General features: G+C 45.5%; 1 protein-coding gene across 1 annotated transcript in view; it reads right to left on the bottom strand.

Moving 5' to 3' along the window:
- CTIF (cap binding complex dependent translation initiation factor) overlaps positions 1 to 10,683 on the bottom strand; it is a 175,823-nt gene extending 165,140 nt beyond the window's left edge. The window contains exons 1-3 of the mRNA XM_018555707.1: positions 10,587 to 10,683; positions 2,091 to 2,282; positions 459 to 539 (exon numbers count right to left, since the gene is read on the bottom strand). Of these exons, the coding sequence (XP_018411209.1) occupies positions 459 to 539; positions 2,091 to 2,270 (261 nt within the window). The 5' untranslated portion in view covers positions 2,271 to 2,282; positions 10,587 to 10,683. The remainder of the gene's footprint in view (positions 1 to 458; positions 540 to 2,090; positions 2,283 to 10,586) is intronic.
- Between the last annotated feature and the right edge of the window lie 6,591 nt (positions 10,684 to 17,274).

Here is a 17,274-nt window from a genome sequence, read left to right as displayed (position 1 = left end):
CTTCCACATGAGTGACGATAGCTACATCTGTTCAAAATAAATCAAGGCAACCGGACTGTAATTTTCTTGAAGACATTTTGCTGGTCATCAGATTACTTTTCTGAACTGAGAAAGCTGGTTGGATGACCAACGAAACGTCTTCAAGAAAAATACAGGAAGTCCAGTTGCCTTGATTTGCTTTTTACAGATATATCATGACCTGGAGGAATGAGAACCTTCACAGACATATGGCAATAGCAACGTCACCTTGGCAAACCTTTGTACACAGTCAACATGCCGATGTGCCTCCCACCTAACCACCCTTCTTTCAACCTACCCGCCACCCAGTGATCGGAGCTACAGCACCACTACTCAAGTGATGTTCCCATACCATTCAAACATCATGTGACAGCAAACTAAAATGTTCCTCATTTGTGGAAGGGGTGACCGCCGTCAACCCAGCAGAAGTGTTTGCTCACCTGATTGTGGTTATAGGAAGGTCCTCTCCTTTTTGGCGACGTTCGGTTTACATCCAGCTGTTCGTTACACTCCAGCGTCCACTGCAAAAAGTAACACCTACAGGTCACTCCGGGGAAGACACAACTCAGGAACAAAATCACAATGAACAGAAAAGCAGGTAATCATGTCTGATTCTGGTGCGCAAATTGGAAGGAAAACGAGGCAATATTTGGAAAATGTTTGGGTCTGTAGCAAGAAATGAAACCTATCAGAACATTGTTCTGTAGGATCCAGATACCACGCCAGCCATCATGCACAATGGTGTCTCAGCCAACATAGAACATTGCTCTATGAACAATTAGAAATGTCTCAGTTCTAAAACCCCAACAAAGCTCTCACAGATGGCCATGAAGCCATCCACATATGGTGGGGATGGCTCTTATGACCCTACTGCTCAAGTCTAGCCATACATTTACAGTTTTTCTTCTTATTCAGCCTGAACAGCAAAGATGGGGTAATCTTCCCCGCCGGGCTATTGTATCCTGACAGCGGTAGATGTATTCACTCTCAGGGCCGGTTTAAACCATAAAGAGTGCGTTCCAGAGTGGTCAGCCTCTGGAATGCACTTGTATCGCATTCCGGCCAGCTTCCTGCGTTCAGGGGCGAGAGGGGGTGTGGCCGTTCATTGAAGTCAATGGCACCGCAGTCACGCCCCGCACCAGCAGTGTGATTGACTGCACCAGAACACATGGCACATCAGTGCCTGCGTTCCGGTCCAGTGCGATCTGCAAAAATGCTGTAAGCACTAGAACCTGTACAAGTAACCCATCGGTTCTTGTGCTGACCAGAAGCATGCTGATAGGAGGGGAAAGCGAGATGACAGGCTGAGAGGAAATGGGATGAATGATGCTGACGATTAGACTGGGGACATCTACAGGCAGAAATGAGTACTGCAGGGAAAATCTCTGAATTGCAGGTAAATCATTCCGCAAAAGCTGGTTTTGTTAGTTTCTCTTATAACTAGTTATTTTCAGCTGGAATTTTGCTGGAACTCCTCTCCACTTCTGTCCTGAAGACAACCAGAATGGACAGAGATGTTGATAGCAGGGAAAGAAGAACAAAGAGTTTCACGTGAAACATAGCTAAAGCCAAAAATGTTTCCTCCCCCATTTTGAACAGGGCAGGGAATTATAACCCCTGTATTTTATTTCCTCCAAACAGGAAGAAAGAGAAAATACAATGGGGGGAATGTATCAAATCTGGAGCAGCTGTGCATGGCAACCAATCAGCTTCTCTCTTCCATTTTCAAATCTTCACTTAAACTGGAGAAGCTGATTGGTTGACATGCACAACTGCTCCAGATTTTGTCTGCTCCAGTTTTGATAAATTCCCCTCAGTATGTCCAAAGTGAGGAAACCACCATAGCGGTAAGTCATCACAAGTGGCCCCATAAGTACATTTCTCTTCTATTCCTGTTCTTTTTGGGGGTTGCCTCACTTTAAGGAATAACATTCACCAGGACAAATGGAGAGGGTGAATCTCCCCAACAGGGAGACAGACAGCAATTATAGCCTGACAGGGGTTCTGATCCCTCTCCGCTCTATCCAAACTAACAATATCTCAGCAGTAAGTCTCTCTTTACTTTTGCTCACCTGGGATAGATTGGACTGGGATTTCTCGTTCTCCCCGTCCCCCTCAATCTTGTCTGTCAGCAGTCCCTGGACTTGGTACTCCAGAACGTAGCTATCGATGAACCTCTCCAGCTCCTCGATCTCCTGAGAACGACTACTTCCAGCTTCTGAGGAGGCCGACGCTACAGACGAGTTTTCCATCGCTTGTTCACACTAAACAATACAAAGACAAGTCAGGATCCAAGTATTCACCAGGGCGACTTCTCTGATAAAGGTCATCTCAGGTATCTCTGGAGTCAGCCACACTGAGTTACTTCTTTACCTCCATCTGCAGCTAGATCTCTAAATCATAGTTAGAAATAACAAGTATCCAGCAGGGATGATGGGAACCCCTCATAATGGGCACATCAGGTGTGCAGATTTGCCGCCGATGTGGCATGGCAAAAAAAAAAACCTGACAGGGTTTATAACTAGGGATGCACCGATATATCGGCTGCCGAAACATATCGTCTGAAAATGGCACTTTTGGCTAAATGCCAAAAGTGCAATTTTCTGGCTGATACAACGGTGCATTCGATCTTTCTCTCCTCCCCGCTGGGCGCTGCTCTGTGTCCCAGCGGGGAGGAGAGAAAGTGTCACAGCCGGCCGAGCACTGCGGGAAGAGAGAGCTGTGAGCGGCCGGCGTCTCTCCTCCCCGCTCCGCCTCCTGTCACAGATCAGAGGAGAGCGGTGTGGGCGGAGACAGCCAGCGCTGTCACAGGAGGCTGAGCTCTCCTCCCGCACCGCTCGATCAGCCTCCTGTGACAAAGAGTCAGGAAGGAGAGCGGATACAAGCAGTCAGTGATCGCTGAGTGTTTGTACATACCATATTTTTCGCTCCATAAGACGCACTTTTTTCCCCCCAAAGGAGGGGGAAAATGTGCCTGCGTCTTATAGAGCGAATCCCAACGCCCGAGACATGCAGTTTCGGGCGCCGGGCGAGTAGTAGGAGGAGTAGTAGGAGCCACTGCTCGTTTAATACGAGTGATCTAATGAGATCACTCGTATTAAAGCCGAGCAGCGGTGGCGGCGATCGAGTTCAGCAGTAGGAGCCACTGCACGTTTAATACGAGTGATCTAATGAGATCACTCCTATTAAAACCGAGCAGCGGCGACGATCGAGATCACCATAGAGCAGACGAAGAACGGACTTTCTTCGTCTGCTCTGTGTGATCACTGAGACCGTGGCGCTGTAATCACAGCGCCACCTGTCTCAGCGGTCACTAACTGCAGCTTCTGTCACAGCTTCTGTCATAGAAGCTGTGACAGAAGCTACAGTCTGTCGAGTGCTCCATAAGGCACGCCGGACCTCCCTGCGTCCTATGGTCCGGTGCGTCTTATGGACCGCAAAATATGTTAAATGAGGACAGAGTATGGTTACTATATCCTCAATTATGAATGAATGGAAGAGATCTACATCCCCTCCTGTTCATTCATGATTGTAGTTCTAGTAAACATACTCTGTCCTCAAGTAATGAATAAACAGGAACACTCAATATAGAGGATTCCTGATCATTGATAACAGGGGATACAGAAAAAGAGATTGAGGACTCTGTGTCCTCAATCTCTTTTTACATTTTAAAAGGGAAATATCAGCGGTCTGTTTTAGATCCCCAATACTTCCCCAAAACCCCTAAAAGTAAAAAATAAAAATAGTTTAAAATAAAATATAAAAAACATTTTCGGCTTCGGCCTGACAATTCTTTTTATTTCGGTTTCGTTTTTCAAATTTCCATTTCGGTGCGCCTCTAATAATAACCATCTCTTACTCCATCCAAAACTAAAAATGAAAGTTTTGGCTTCAGTTCTACTGTACGCCTTTGTTATTGCACTAATGTCATTTCATGCCGAGGATTTAATTGTGCTTCAACAAACCAAAAGGGAGCAAATAAGGGAAGTTCGCTGTTCGGGTTTACACTTTGCAGTGACATCTCCGTGGATGGAATAGACTCTACTTGACTAAAACAAATACTTCTAAGGTAGAATACGGCACAACCTTCAGGTTCTAGTCTTTGAAGGCTCTGCAAGCGACAAGGTCTTTGTTCTGGGTAAATAACCATTAATCAAAAGAGTGTCACTTGGCTTTATGAAGGGAGGGAACTCCACCGTTCACCCATGTAAATTAAATTACAGCTTTGCAGTCAGGAGGACAGTTTGTTCTTACAATGAAGGGCAAGATTTTCACCGGAGTGTGATTTGGGGCGTATTTACCATACCGGAGAAGAAACCTTGTCTACAACAATGAAAGACTCTGAAAGCTGCATTCTCTCTTGTAATGCAAACTAATAAACATTCTACAACAGACAACGTCTTCCTGGAACACATCATATTACTAATCAACTTTGTGCCAATAAAATTCCATTTTCATCTTTTGTTGCATCTGGATGCTGCTGATCTTATTCAGGCCTTTTCAGCTACATACATATACTCCGGCATTGGCTGCCCATTATTTTAGACCATGTTCCAGATAATGACAATGGTGGACCATGCTTGCACAATGGGTGTCAGCCATCTGTAGTCTTCATTAGGGGGTACATGTGACAGGGTGACAACACAGGAGCACAACTGGGTGTGGGAGGAGAGAGGCCGGCCGCTCACAGCTGTCACAGTATAACAGGAAGTGACTGAACAAGGACCTTCCGGGCAGGATCACCAGCTATTATTTTAATGAAGGTTACAGGTAAAAAGATATAAAAACTACTTTTACATTAACATGTTGTATAGGAACGAAACTCTTAAAGTTGTGCTCAAGAAAAAAAGGCAGGCAGAGTGTGTGTTTGGGTGGAGGCGGCCATCTTGATAGAGGCAGGGCTTTGCTTCCTCTTGTCAGTCTCCAGCAAGATTGATGAGCAGTACAGTAGAGGCATCCACTAAATCGCACTCCAAATCTCATGAGACTTGCAGTTAGAGGCAGAAGTGCCTAAAGCTTGCCATACACAAATAGATTTCTCCATTCACACTCCGTGAGTGGAGGATTCCCCCCGTCAGGCTAGAATATTATGACAAGTGGTGCCCGGGCTGAATGCAAATTGTGGTCCTGCTGCTTTTAAGAGCCTTCATATTGATAAATGTTTCTTTTATTTTATCTACTTGGTGCTATAAAAAGTCCATAGTTTATTTTTGGCAGTGGTCCCCAAACTGCAGCCCCTGGGCCAGATGCAGCCCTATGCCTGCCTTTTAACTTGCCCTCCGAGCACTATTCCTCCCACTGACACCAGTGATGGAGCACTATTCCTCCCACTGACACCAGTGATGGAGCACTATTCCTCCCACTGACACCAGTGATGGAGCACTATTCCTCCCACTGACACCAGTGATGGGGCACTATTCCTCCCACGACACCAGTGATGGAGCACTATTCCTCCCACGACACCAGTGATGGGACATTATTCCTCCCACCGACACCAGTGATGGGGCACTATTCCTCCCACCGACTGCACCATTTCTTGTACTGGCAGCAACCCGGTGGCCTTTTATTGTTTTTACTCTTGATACCAGGGCATTTTCTATTCCACCTGGCCCCGTAAAGTCTGAAGTACAGTGAACTGGCCCTTTTGTTCAGAATGGTTTGGCACCCTTTTAAAGCAACTCTGTCAAGAAATAAAACTTTTATAAACAAGTGTACCTGCAAAAGTGGATTCCTGCTACCCATGCCGTACAGTATTTAGATTTTTACTAAGGAGATATGAGTTATGGTGGCAAAGGCAGGGGTAAAAGTCAATATCCCTTTCCCCATTTGTCAGGTGCACTTGCTTATGGAACATGTATACCATGACAGGGTCACTGTAAAGTTACACAATTTTTTAGTTCAGCCAAAGATCTTGACACACTATAGACCAAGACACTTCGCACCTAACGTGCCGTGCATACACATGTGTAAAAAATAGCACAGTGGACACAAATACGGATCCATAAAGTAGATAAAACCGCTCATTACATCCTTTATTTTAGGAAAATTAATAGCAGGGAACTACCCTGTATTTAAAAAAAAGAGTAACCATAAAAACATAAACATCTGTTTTGATGACCTTTCAGGATATTTTATGAGTGAGAAAGATGTAGGATGCCGTTTGGCAGTTCTAATGAACACCCAGCCCCTTTGTTCTTCATCTTGTAAAACTAAAATCGGGACAACTTTGTCAAACATGGACGCAGCCTACATTGCAGGGGAGGGCGAGACCAGAGGAGTGCGCACTTTTTCTCAATATTAAAAATTCAGCACGACAGTCTACAACTTGCTATTAAAAAAACAATAAACATGCTCCAAGAAACTTCATGGCATGAATAAAGCAGATCTAGTGCGATATCGTTACCCAACATCAATGCCTTAAAGCCTTGGTTCTTAACTGGTGGGCCGTGCCCCAAAAGTGGGGCGCAACCTCGTGTTCAGTGTGTCGCTGCATGCCTTCCACTTTTTTAGGTGAGAGGCTCCTCTGCTTCCCCATAGCGCAGCACTGTCAGTTCTTGCACTGAGCAGCTCTTATAGCTCCCTTGCGTGTCCTGTAGAGGTGCCTGGACCAGAGTGACGTCACATTCCGTCTCCCGGCACCTCTACAGGGCACACAAGGGAGCTGTAAGCAATGTATGGATGGATGGAGCTCCGTCACAGCACAGCAACCCACACTGGACCCCAGACTGGGGATCCATTCCAGTTCTCATAAGGTCTGGGTGGACCTTAAAAAATACAATTTTTGGAGTGTGTATGTATGTGAGAATGTCTGTGGTTGTTTATGTCAGTGTTTTTTAGGGCCCATTCACACTAGTACAGTGCGTTAATCGGATAGCACTGTGCGACTAACACACTTTACCACAAAACCGCACCTAACGTGCATTCTGGTGTGGGAGGTGTGTTGGGTTGCCATTCATTTGAATGGTATCCCAAATGCACCTCCCACCCACAGTTCATACACTTGCACCAGAATGTATGTTACCCTATTGCCGTGCTTTCCAGTGTAGTGCGACTTGGGTCGCGACTTAATGACCACGGACAAATGTGGAGCCTGAGGTTACACAGGTTCAGAACCGCTGCCTTAAAGTGGATGTGAGGGCAAAGTTTCAGTACATCTCTGCAATACATTCATACTTCCCCATTCCCCAACTCTCCATTCCATTTCAGTAAACATTTTTTTTTTGTATTGAGATTGTAGTCCATCACAGGAGTGAGCTTGGAGCGGTGACTACTCTACAACACACACAGGGACCATGGGGAACAAATGTAGCCCCCCTCCAGAAGGAAAAAAACAGTGTCGGCACCAATTCAGAGATGATTGGAGGATCTACAGCCGAGTGATACACAAATAAGACACATTGTTGTGAATAGTTAAAGGTGCTTGACTCTATTGTTAAGATTTAATGCCTGAGTTTAGTGTCACTTTAAATTGGATTGTTTTACTGGGGCTTTAAATCTGCACAGGAATGGGCAGCCGGAGACGTTGCGGACGCTGTGCAGAACTTGCCAGGAAAACACAAGTGCTCCTCCAACTGCTCATATTCCAGTCCAGAGGGGGGATTGCACACTCCAACTGTTCATGCAGAAGATGTATAAACAGCAAACTTCAAAGTCCTTACACAAGGAACTCCGGGGATTTTCACAAGCCTTAGGGCTGCTAAGAATGTTGGGCACAGTTTTGCATTCTTTGCAAAGTTTTGGTTGTAGATATGTATGTTAAAACGATCAGCTTGAAAGAGAACTCTGATTTCTGTTAGCTTTTTTAATGTGGATATGAACTTTTAGACTGTAAGCCCTCAGGGGCAGGGCCCTCATAACCATCTTTTCTTTAATTGTATTGTAACAGAAATGTCTTCCTTATATTGTAAACCGCCACGCTAACTGTTGGCACTATATAATCCTATATAACCTGTATATAGGATTATATCCTAATAAATCCTGTACAATAATAAATAATAATAATAAGGGATGCACTGATACCGGTTTTTCGGTATCTAGTACTTTGCTTTCGGTACTCGCCGATACCATTGCTTCCGCTGTCATGGAGCCGGCTTCCCGGGCAGTCAGAAAGCCGTGCACCATATAATGACATGCCTCCCAGCTTCCTGATTGCCCGGGAAGCTGGCTCCATGTTGTTTGGCCGGCTCAATTGTGATTGGCCGGGAAACCGGCTTCCCAGCCAACCAGCATCGGGCCAGCTTCCCTGCCAATCAGGAAGCCAGGCAGTGAGTAATGACCCGCCTCCCCAGCCAATCAGCAAGCCGGGAGGCGGGTCATTAGTCACCACCCGGCTTCCTGATTGACCGGGAAGCCAGCTCCATGTTCCCCAACAGCACTGCCAGTCAGAGGAAATCTTCTTCTGACCAGAAGTTCCAGTATCGGGGAAGGTATCGGAGCATTTGAGCAAGTACGAGTACTCGCCCAAATACTCGGTACCGATACCAGCACTAGTATCAGTACATCCCTAATAATAATAATTTTAAAAAGTGAAGACTATGGGGTCTATGTATAAACAATTCAAAGGGCCATTTAGCTTACGAATCTCTGTGAATGTTTGTTCTGCACAAATAGAGGCATATATTAAAGTTTTTAGTATATTTGGTATTCAGGTCGAACGTAACATTTGGAAAATACCACATTATGGCCACTAGATAGAGCTGAGGAGCATAGGAAGGAAGCATTTACTACTTTGTTTTTTGATTGGGAACAAGAACATAAATGAGCAGAAATTGGATATTGCACAAACTCTACATTCAGTGCCATTAGAAGGTCAGAGAAGTCAAGTAAGTTACAAGTTTAATTAGTCCTCCTGGACCGAGTGGTGCTCACACAGTGAGTATGGTTAGCACAGGCTGCAAGGTGATGCACCCCCAGACACAGCTTGGGCTCACAGAAAGTGGGTTGGATGACCCTAGCTATCATTTAACCTGGAGGTGAACCGTGGTGCATTATGGATGAGGAAGAGAATGGAGTGGACGAGTGCTGCTTGGCTACTTTATTTTTTAAGAGGAGGGGAGCGCCCTATAATTAAAGTGACATTAAAAGGATAATTTTTTTCCCCCTCCCCCCAATGTTAATGTCAGCTCTTACCTTAAATGATGTCTCTTAATCCGATCATCTTCTTTCCTGATGTTTTCATCTATCCCTCCAGCGGTGCGGCGGCTCTCAAATCCAGCGGTGACTCCTCTCTGCTTGCAGGCACTTCCGATCCAGCTGTGTCTGCATGCGGGTGCACGCGTCCATAGACTTACCTTGCGTCTCTGCTCGTCTCCCGGCTAAGAATCCAAACTGCGCATGCGCCCGCCCCAAGATGTTTTGCGGACAGTTTCTGATTCTCTGGCGGGGGCGCGCAGCGAAAACAAGGTAAGTGTAAACCGCTGTTAAAGCGTTTTTTGAAAAAACTTTTTGCATATATCTACTGCTTAATAGCAGTAAATATAGGCAAAAAAAACGGAGGATTTAGAACCCCTTTAAAAAGAAAAACAAACATTCACTAGAGTTATGCTTTAAGCATATGGGGGAAAAAATATAGATATGGTGCAAGTTGTTTGCCTATGAACTTGTGACTTCACAACCAATCAAAATACCTGAACAATGCCTGGTGCCAGTGTTCATGTATTTTGAGAGCCAGCGGGGCCGACTAGCAAGATACAGAAGCTTGGCCCAGTGGGAAATTCCTCCATACACACAGTTTAGCGTAGATGGAGGAATCTGTTGCACTTTTTCCATCTGACCATAAAAATTCTGCAGATAATCTATAGGTGTATGGCCAGCTTAAGTATTTATCAATGGTTTGAAAGAATTGGCTGGCAAGGCCAGGTATTGTGAAACCATTGGGATTTGCTTTGGTAATGCCAAGTGAGCTCCTGCAATTGTCCGATTCAGTCTTCATCAGTAAACTGGTTTCTCCTGGGAAGGTTTTTTTTGGAGGGGGGTCGGGGAGTTAGGACTTGCTAGGACGCGTTGATTAGATGGGAGGGTAAATCACTTATTTATATCAGCCTATTGACGGTTAAGAGAAGTGAAAGTATTAAAGGAGGGTCAGTGGCTTCTGTGCTGCAATATGTGTATAAAAGGTGCCCATAAACCTTGCGATCAACGGACGAAACTTTTCGTCCGATGATCGAACCGTCATACCATTGTTGTACCGCGGCCCCATCCTCAGTGCAGTAGCATCTTTCCCCCTGAACCGGGAGCCTGAGCTTTCTTGAAACCCTTCTGCAAAACCCAGTGACAGGAAGTAGGGTGATTTATTTATTTTTTTATAAAAATGTCCTTTTTTTTTTATAAGGAATTGTTTTGTGAAGAGGTGTTGGGGCAGCCACAAATGCGGACATTGCCTGTTACTGCAAGGACCGCTTTATCTAGTGTTAAGAATTAGAAATACACCATCTTTAACAGGCCTGCAGCCTTCAGGACAATAAATGCTATGCTGGTAGTACGAGCGACCCGGCAAGACATGAGTGGATTAGGTGGATTGTGAATGACAGGGATTGCCCAACTGATCCCTAACCGCGCTCAGTGCTTACCTTTATCCCAGTCAGTGAATGTGCCGAGATATTAACAGAAAGGGGAGCGGACCTAGTCCACCCTGCAGCTCAGAGAGAGGTGGCTTGCTTCCTTGTGTCTGGCATATCTGAAAAACAAGAATTACAATAATAACTAATATCTTTTTTTTTTCCCCCCTGGAAATCATCTAATATGCAGAAATTGGGGTTAGCACTTTATTTGTGCAGTTGTGGGTTCAAATACCACCAGGGACTTGGCTGTATAGAGGTTGTGTAGGTTTTACCCAGGTGCCCCATTCATTTCACACAAAATCCTAGCACAGCCAGAAAGGGTTCATCTGTTTCCACCCAAAGCATTGCTGGAATGAGGGACGGAAGTGAACAGCTCCACCTCCTCTAAACTGCTGAGCAGTGGCGTAACCAGAGTTCTGGGCGCCCGGGGCAGAATTTTTTTTCCGCCCCCTCCCCCCCATTATATAAACAACCACTGGAACTGTACCCTGCACCTCCCCCCCACGCACACATGTTTTTATTTTAATTTTTCAAATTTTTATATTTTATTTTTTTGAAACTTTTTCATTTTTTTAAATCAATTTTATTTATTAATTAATTTTTTATTAAATATTTTTATTTTTTACTTTACTTTTAGGGGCTTCGGGGAAATATTGGGGGTCTAAACAGACCCCTGATATTTCCCTTTAAAAATAGAAAAAGAGATTGAGGACACAGAGTCCTCAATCTCTTTTTCTGTGTCCCCTGTTATCAATGAACAGGAATCCTTTATGAGTGTTCCTGTTCATTGATAACATGGTATGTTTACTATAACTACAATTATGAATGAACAGGAGGAGATGTAGATCACTCCCATTCATTCATAATTGAGGATATAGTATACATACCAGGTCCTCAATTATGTACAAACACTCAGCGATCACTGATCGCTGAGTGCTTGTACCCGTTCTCCTCTCTGACACACACTGTCATAGGAGGCTGCAAGAGGAGAGCCCAGCCTCCTGTGACAGCGCTGGCTGTCTCCGCCCCCACACCGCTCTGCTGCACTGTGATAGGCGGCCGAGCGGTGTGGGAGGAAAGACACCGGCCGCTCACAGCGCTCGTCCCGCAGCGCTCGGCCGGCTGTCATTTTCTCTCTGATTCCTTTCATCCCTGCTGGGCACTGCTCTGTGTCCCAGCGGGGATGAAAGGAATCACGGCCGCGCCGACAAAACGGCAGGAAAATGTCACTTTCGGCATTTAGCCGAAAGTGCCATTTTCGGCCGGCGCCCCCCCTTCACTTTTCGCCCGGGGCCCGCGCCCCTGCTGCACCCCCGGTTGTTACGCCACTGCTGCTGAGTAACATACTACGGTAGCGCTATATACATCAAAAAATATTTATCATCAAGTTCATTGCTATGCTGTTGTATATCTGGACTGTGCAACCACCCCTAACCTACTTATACTCACCTTTGCTGTGTGACCTGCTACCATAATACAGGACTGGGGCCTGAGCAGCCAGTTACCGGGCCTGAACCCGGTCACATGACAGAGGATGACATCAACCAACACAGTGCTTACATGTGGTTAGGACTGCGGAGGAACAGAGCAGTGGGGTAGCATGGGAAAGGTAAGTATAAGTGACTCGGGTGGGCTTTAACCCTTTCACTGCCAGAACTTTTTTTTTCCCTTTGTTTTTTGCACAAATGTTATAATCCACATTTTAGGCCCAAAAATGACATAAATCCTCCCAGAATTATATTTTTCCTGAAAGCACAGACCCTGTAGAATAAAATGGCGGCAGCTGCAAATATTTATGTTGCATGATATTAGTGCAAAACAAAAAACCACGTAATTTTAGTGTACAAAAACTCAATACTAACAATAATACCCAATTGTTTTGTATATGATAAAAGAGGAGGTTGTGCTGAGTAAATAGATACCCAATATGACAAACTTAAAAATTGTGTGCGTCCAGGTAACTGCGGAAAAAAATACAGTACCCCCAAAATGTCCATAGGAGACGATTTAAAAGCCGGTACAGGTCAGTTTAGAGTTAACTGTGAATATTGGCCCGAGAATTATTGCTCTCACTCTAGCGCACACGGCAACACCCAACATGTGACGCAATCACTGTTTTTCTACGTACACGCACCCAATGTGTGTTTGCATTTGTATGCCCATGTTCGCAGGGATTGGGGACTTTAAAAAAAAAGCTAGGGTATTTTAAATGTTTTTTGTTTTTTTTATTAACTTAATTGCCTTCACATAGGGGGGCTCACAAGCCCCCTATAATAAGCCAGGTTGGGTGTCCACGTCACTGTCTGCATGACATGGTAACTTCCTATTGGCTGTCCAGCGGCAGGGTCCTCTCAGGACTCAGAAGCAGAGTGATGTCATCACAAGGGGACTGTCAGGGTGGGCACATGTGCAACGTTGGCTTAGCAGTTGGCAATGTACCCAGATTGCGGACTCGGGCGAGTAAACTTTGCTTTGCATGGTCGGAAAAAAAAGGATAGGTAGGACAGGGTTCATATTTTGACCAGGATTTGGGTACTATATGCTGCACTAAGGGTTAACAAGCCCTGTGTTGGCAGCTTGCTAGAGAGTCTGTCTGCTGCTCAACACAAGAGAGCAGTGATTTAAAAAGGAGAATTATAAGGCGAGTGATTTTCACTCAGCCTCATAATCTGAGCCGACCTGTGACAATGTAACTGTCACAGGTCGGCTCAGTAGATCGGGCAGTGAGCGAACACATACCGGCGCTCGCTCACTTCTCCATCTATCCCTGCAGAGAGCCGTGACAGGGGAGTGACCGGATTCCCCCCTCCCCTGTCCGATCCCCCAGAGCTGACTGGCGGAACGGACGGGGGAGGGTACAGCTGGCTCTGCCTCTAGATAGGCAGAGCCAGCTGTTACTCACGCAGCTGAGTGGATCCAGACAGAATTGCTGTCTATTGCAGACTACACCGCTGTAGCTCGGTGTATACTGAGCTTTGGGTGACGGGAGGACGCTAGTTTGTGTCCTCCCGTTACCCTTAGGAGAACTATGGGGAAAGGCCCTAACCCTCCTTTAAGAATACACCAAACAGACAAACCCATCTTCCCAGACCTCCAATCAATAGCACTAATCATAGTGCATGAGCACTGCTGATTGGAGCACTGGGCAGGGGACATGCAAGACCGCTGTGCTTTGTGTTCAGCAGAGATCCGGCTCTCTAGTGTGCTGCCCGCTCTGAGCATTTTACCACTTACTGCAAACAAAAAAATAAAACCACAGCCACAATTATTACTATTTATGCAGCTTGACCGCATTACACTATATAGAAAGCTTGAATCAGAAATTGTATGGTTTACTTCAGGGCTTGTTCACACCAAATGCAGACCAGATCTGCATGCGTTTCTGCACACGCAGTGCAGTGTGTTTTGCTGCAGTTCTGCTGCGTTTCGGGCCGTTTTTGTAAAAAAAAATTTTTTTTAAATGTAAGCCTAAAATTGGCTTTGTGTGTTGAAGGGCGCTTGCATGCATTTTTGATGCGTTTGCATGCGTTCCAGAGCAGGAAAAATAGGGCTTGCTGCAATTTTTTTTACATGCTCTGGAACTGAACGCTGTGATGTGAACTAGTGGCCAAAATACCATTGGACGCAGTTTAGATCCGTTCTGTAACTGCTCTGCATCTGGAACAAGCGCCTAATATTGAACTACAGTACAGAACATTTGTATCCCTACATTGGATGAAAGATACAAGTGACATGACCGCAATGTGCTGCCCTCAGGGACACGGAGGAAATAAATTAACACGGTGTGGCCTTGTGCACACCAAATGCAGAGCAGATCTGCATGAGTTTCTGCACACGCAGTGCAGTGGGTTGTGCCGTGTTTTTTGCAGTGTTTTTGATGTGTTCCGGGCCGTTTTTGGTTAAAACATTTTTTTTTAAATTGCGTTTTTGATGCGTTTGCATGCGTTCCAGAGCAGGTAAAATAGGGCCTGCTGCAGTTTTTTTTACCTGCTCTGGAACGGAACGCTGCGATGTGAACTGGAGCTAAAAATGCAATTGGAATACATTGGACGCAGTTTTGCTCCGGTCTGCAACCGCTCCGCGCTTGGTGTGAACAAGGCCTAAGAAGTGTATCCAGGAAGGTAGAACCACTTTCCTCAGCAACACACGCGCGCGCAACACACACCCACCTCATCTTCTGTATTCATATTATGAGGATCACATGGGATGATGTTGTAGCAGAATAGTGAGTGAGTAGAACATAAACACACAATATATAAAACCAAATAGGTAGACAGCGTGCCGGATAACAGACATTGGCGCAGCCAACAGGGATCATTCCATAGAACTCCGATGTCCTGTTCTTCCTACCTATATTCAAAGCAGATCTTCTGCCAGCTTCCTGCGAGTTCACATTGCAGAGCCTAGATCTGAATGATCAGCCCCGACCAGCTGCTTACAGAACAGGACGATTCAGAATAATTGTAACTTGCTCTGTCACTGCTGGAGTATTCGGCCACCGGCAAGGAATGTATTGGGAATGAATGGCTGTAGCAAGAAAGCACATGTTCCTGGTCTCAGATCCAGACCGGAATGCCGGAGCAAACACTGCAGCCTATAAAGATAAGCAAGTCACAGAAAAGGCAGCAGCGAGATGCTCTGGAATCAGAAAACATGCAGCCTGTTCATTCTGTGCTTAGATCTCAATCAGAGCCCTTCAGAAAATTGTATCATTTGCTATGCAGAAAAACCAGTTAGCCATTTTCGGTTTCTGCCGGGGGCTCGTGTATACTGCTCATTCCTGGAACAACCCCCATTTCCTCTAGTATGTCTATTTTATCATTACATACATTGACCATTATGTACGGCCCTTTGGGGATCCCAGGGGCCCCAGTTGAACCACCCCCTCATATCTCAAAAGTTGACAACCACTGCTCTATAGAATAGAAGGTAGTGTTCTTGATTTTATATGTTGCAGGGCAGCTCCTTCTCCTCCCATGTCATATCTTGTACTCGATTCCGCCTGGAGTCTGTAAATCACACCCTTTAACTAGTGCTCAGCGCTATGTAATAAGCCGGAGCGTTATAAATAAAAGGATAATAATAATGCCTCCCTTGCTGCTTGCACAAGGGTTTATCAGAGCTATATTTTTCAATAAAAGATAGAAGTTACATAAAGATACAAAATTAAATGTATTTAGTGCACAGAAAACACGATCTCTAAAATCTCATTAAATATGAAACAGGAAACTGGAGTCAATAAATAGCAAATCCCTGGAGGTTTAACCACTTGAAGACTGGTAAACCCCCTTTTCCCAGTATTCAGCGCCGAGGTACACTTAACTGTATTGCTATCACATGGGGGCTAACAAGCACAGACAGTGACAGGTCCTCTTTCTGGAGACATCAGGGGTCTATTACACCCCTAATGTCCCCTAAGAAGCTGATGAAGCAGAGATCTGCTTCATCAGCTTCCTCTCCGTATAAAGCAGCCAGGGAAATGACAGCTAAAAGCAGAAGTGATGTAATACACACCACTTCCAGGTTCAGTGATCGGAAGGGAGATCAGCCGCTGAGTGTGTGCTGATCTCCCTCTAAATCCGCCATGGTTTCATACCCGCACAGGGGGCTGCGGAGCCCAGAATAGACGGCAGTGGCAGCGGGGGTCACGGGGGGGGGGCGGGGGGGGGGGGGGGGGGGGTCTGCACACTCCAACGCACCATAGAAGTCACCTGAATGCTCGTATGTAACAGCTGTTTCCAGCTGTAAACAATGTTCATGTTTCCCGTTGCCTGGTGGACCGCACAAAGCCCTGGGGGTACTGCATGCAGCCCTGGTGGGACCCTGACGACATCAGGCTGCCACCCTGGAGCTATGTAGCTTCGTTGTTCTGCATTGCTGTATAATTACTTTTATTTGTAGTCCTCTATAGCTGATGGTATTCTACATTGCCGAGATTTGTAGTTCTCTAAAGCTGGTGGCATTCTGCATTGCTGTACAATGTATTGCTGGGATTTGTAGCCCTTTATAGCTGGTGATATTCTGCATTGCTGTACAATGTATTGCTGGGATTTGTAGTCCTCTATAGCTGGTGCCATTCTGCATTGCTGTACAATGTATTGCTGAGATTTGTAGTTCTCTATAGCTGGTGATATTCTGCATTGCTGTATAATGTATTGCTGGGATTTGTAGTCCTTTATAGCTGGTGATATTCTGCATTGCTGTACAATGTATTGCTGGGATTTGTAGTCCTTTATAGCTGGTGATATTCTGCATTGCTGTATAATGTATTGCTGGGATTTGTAGCCCTTTATAGCTGGTGATATTCTGCATTGCTGTACAATGTATTGCTGGGATTTGTAGCCCTTTATAGCTGGTTATATTCTGCATTGCTGTACAATGTATTGCTGGGATTTGTAGTTATCTATAGCTGGTGGCATTCTGCATTGAGGTATAATATATTGCTGCGTGCCAGACCTCCCTGGTGGATCAGTGTCTTTAGACCGGCTTCTTTTTTTGGTGGCACCCCTCCTGATCCACCACAGAGGTGAGACTTGAAATCACTTCATTTAAGTCTCTCCTCCACGACAGATTTGAAGGGGCACCGCCGGGAAAATAGAAGCAAGCCCAGAAGTGGATTCTAAATTAACAAAGCAGCACTGGAGAATGAGGCGATTTGCAGCCTCACTGCTGCGGTGGATCAGAAGGGGAGCCAATG

The sequence above is a fragment of the Nanorana parkeri genome, unplaced genomic scaffold, assembly GCF_000935625.1.
Source record: "Nanorana parkeri isolate BGI_ZX_2015 unplaced genomic scaffold, ASM93562v1 scaffold210, whole genome shotgun sequence".
Taxonomy (NCBI): domain Eukaryota; kingdom Metazoa; phylum Chordata; class Amphibia; order Anura; family Dicroglossidae; genus Nanorana; species Nanorana parkeri.
The sequence above is the reverse complement of the archived record's forward strand: the minus strand, read 5'-3'. Positions and strand labels throughout refer to the sequence as shown.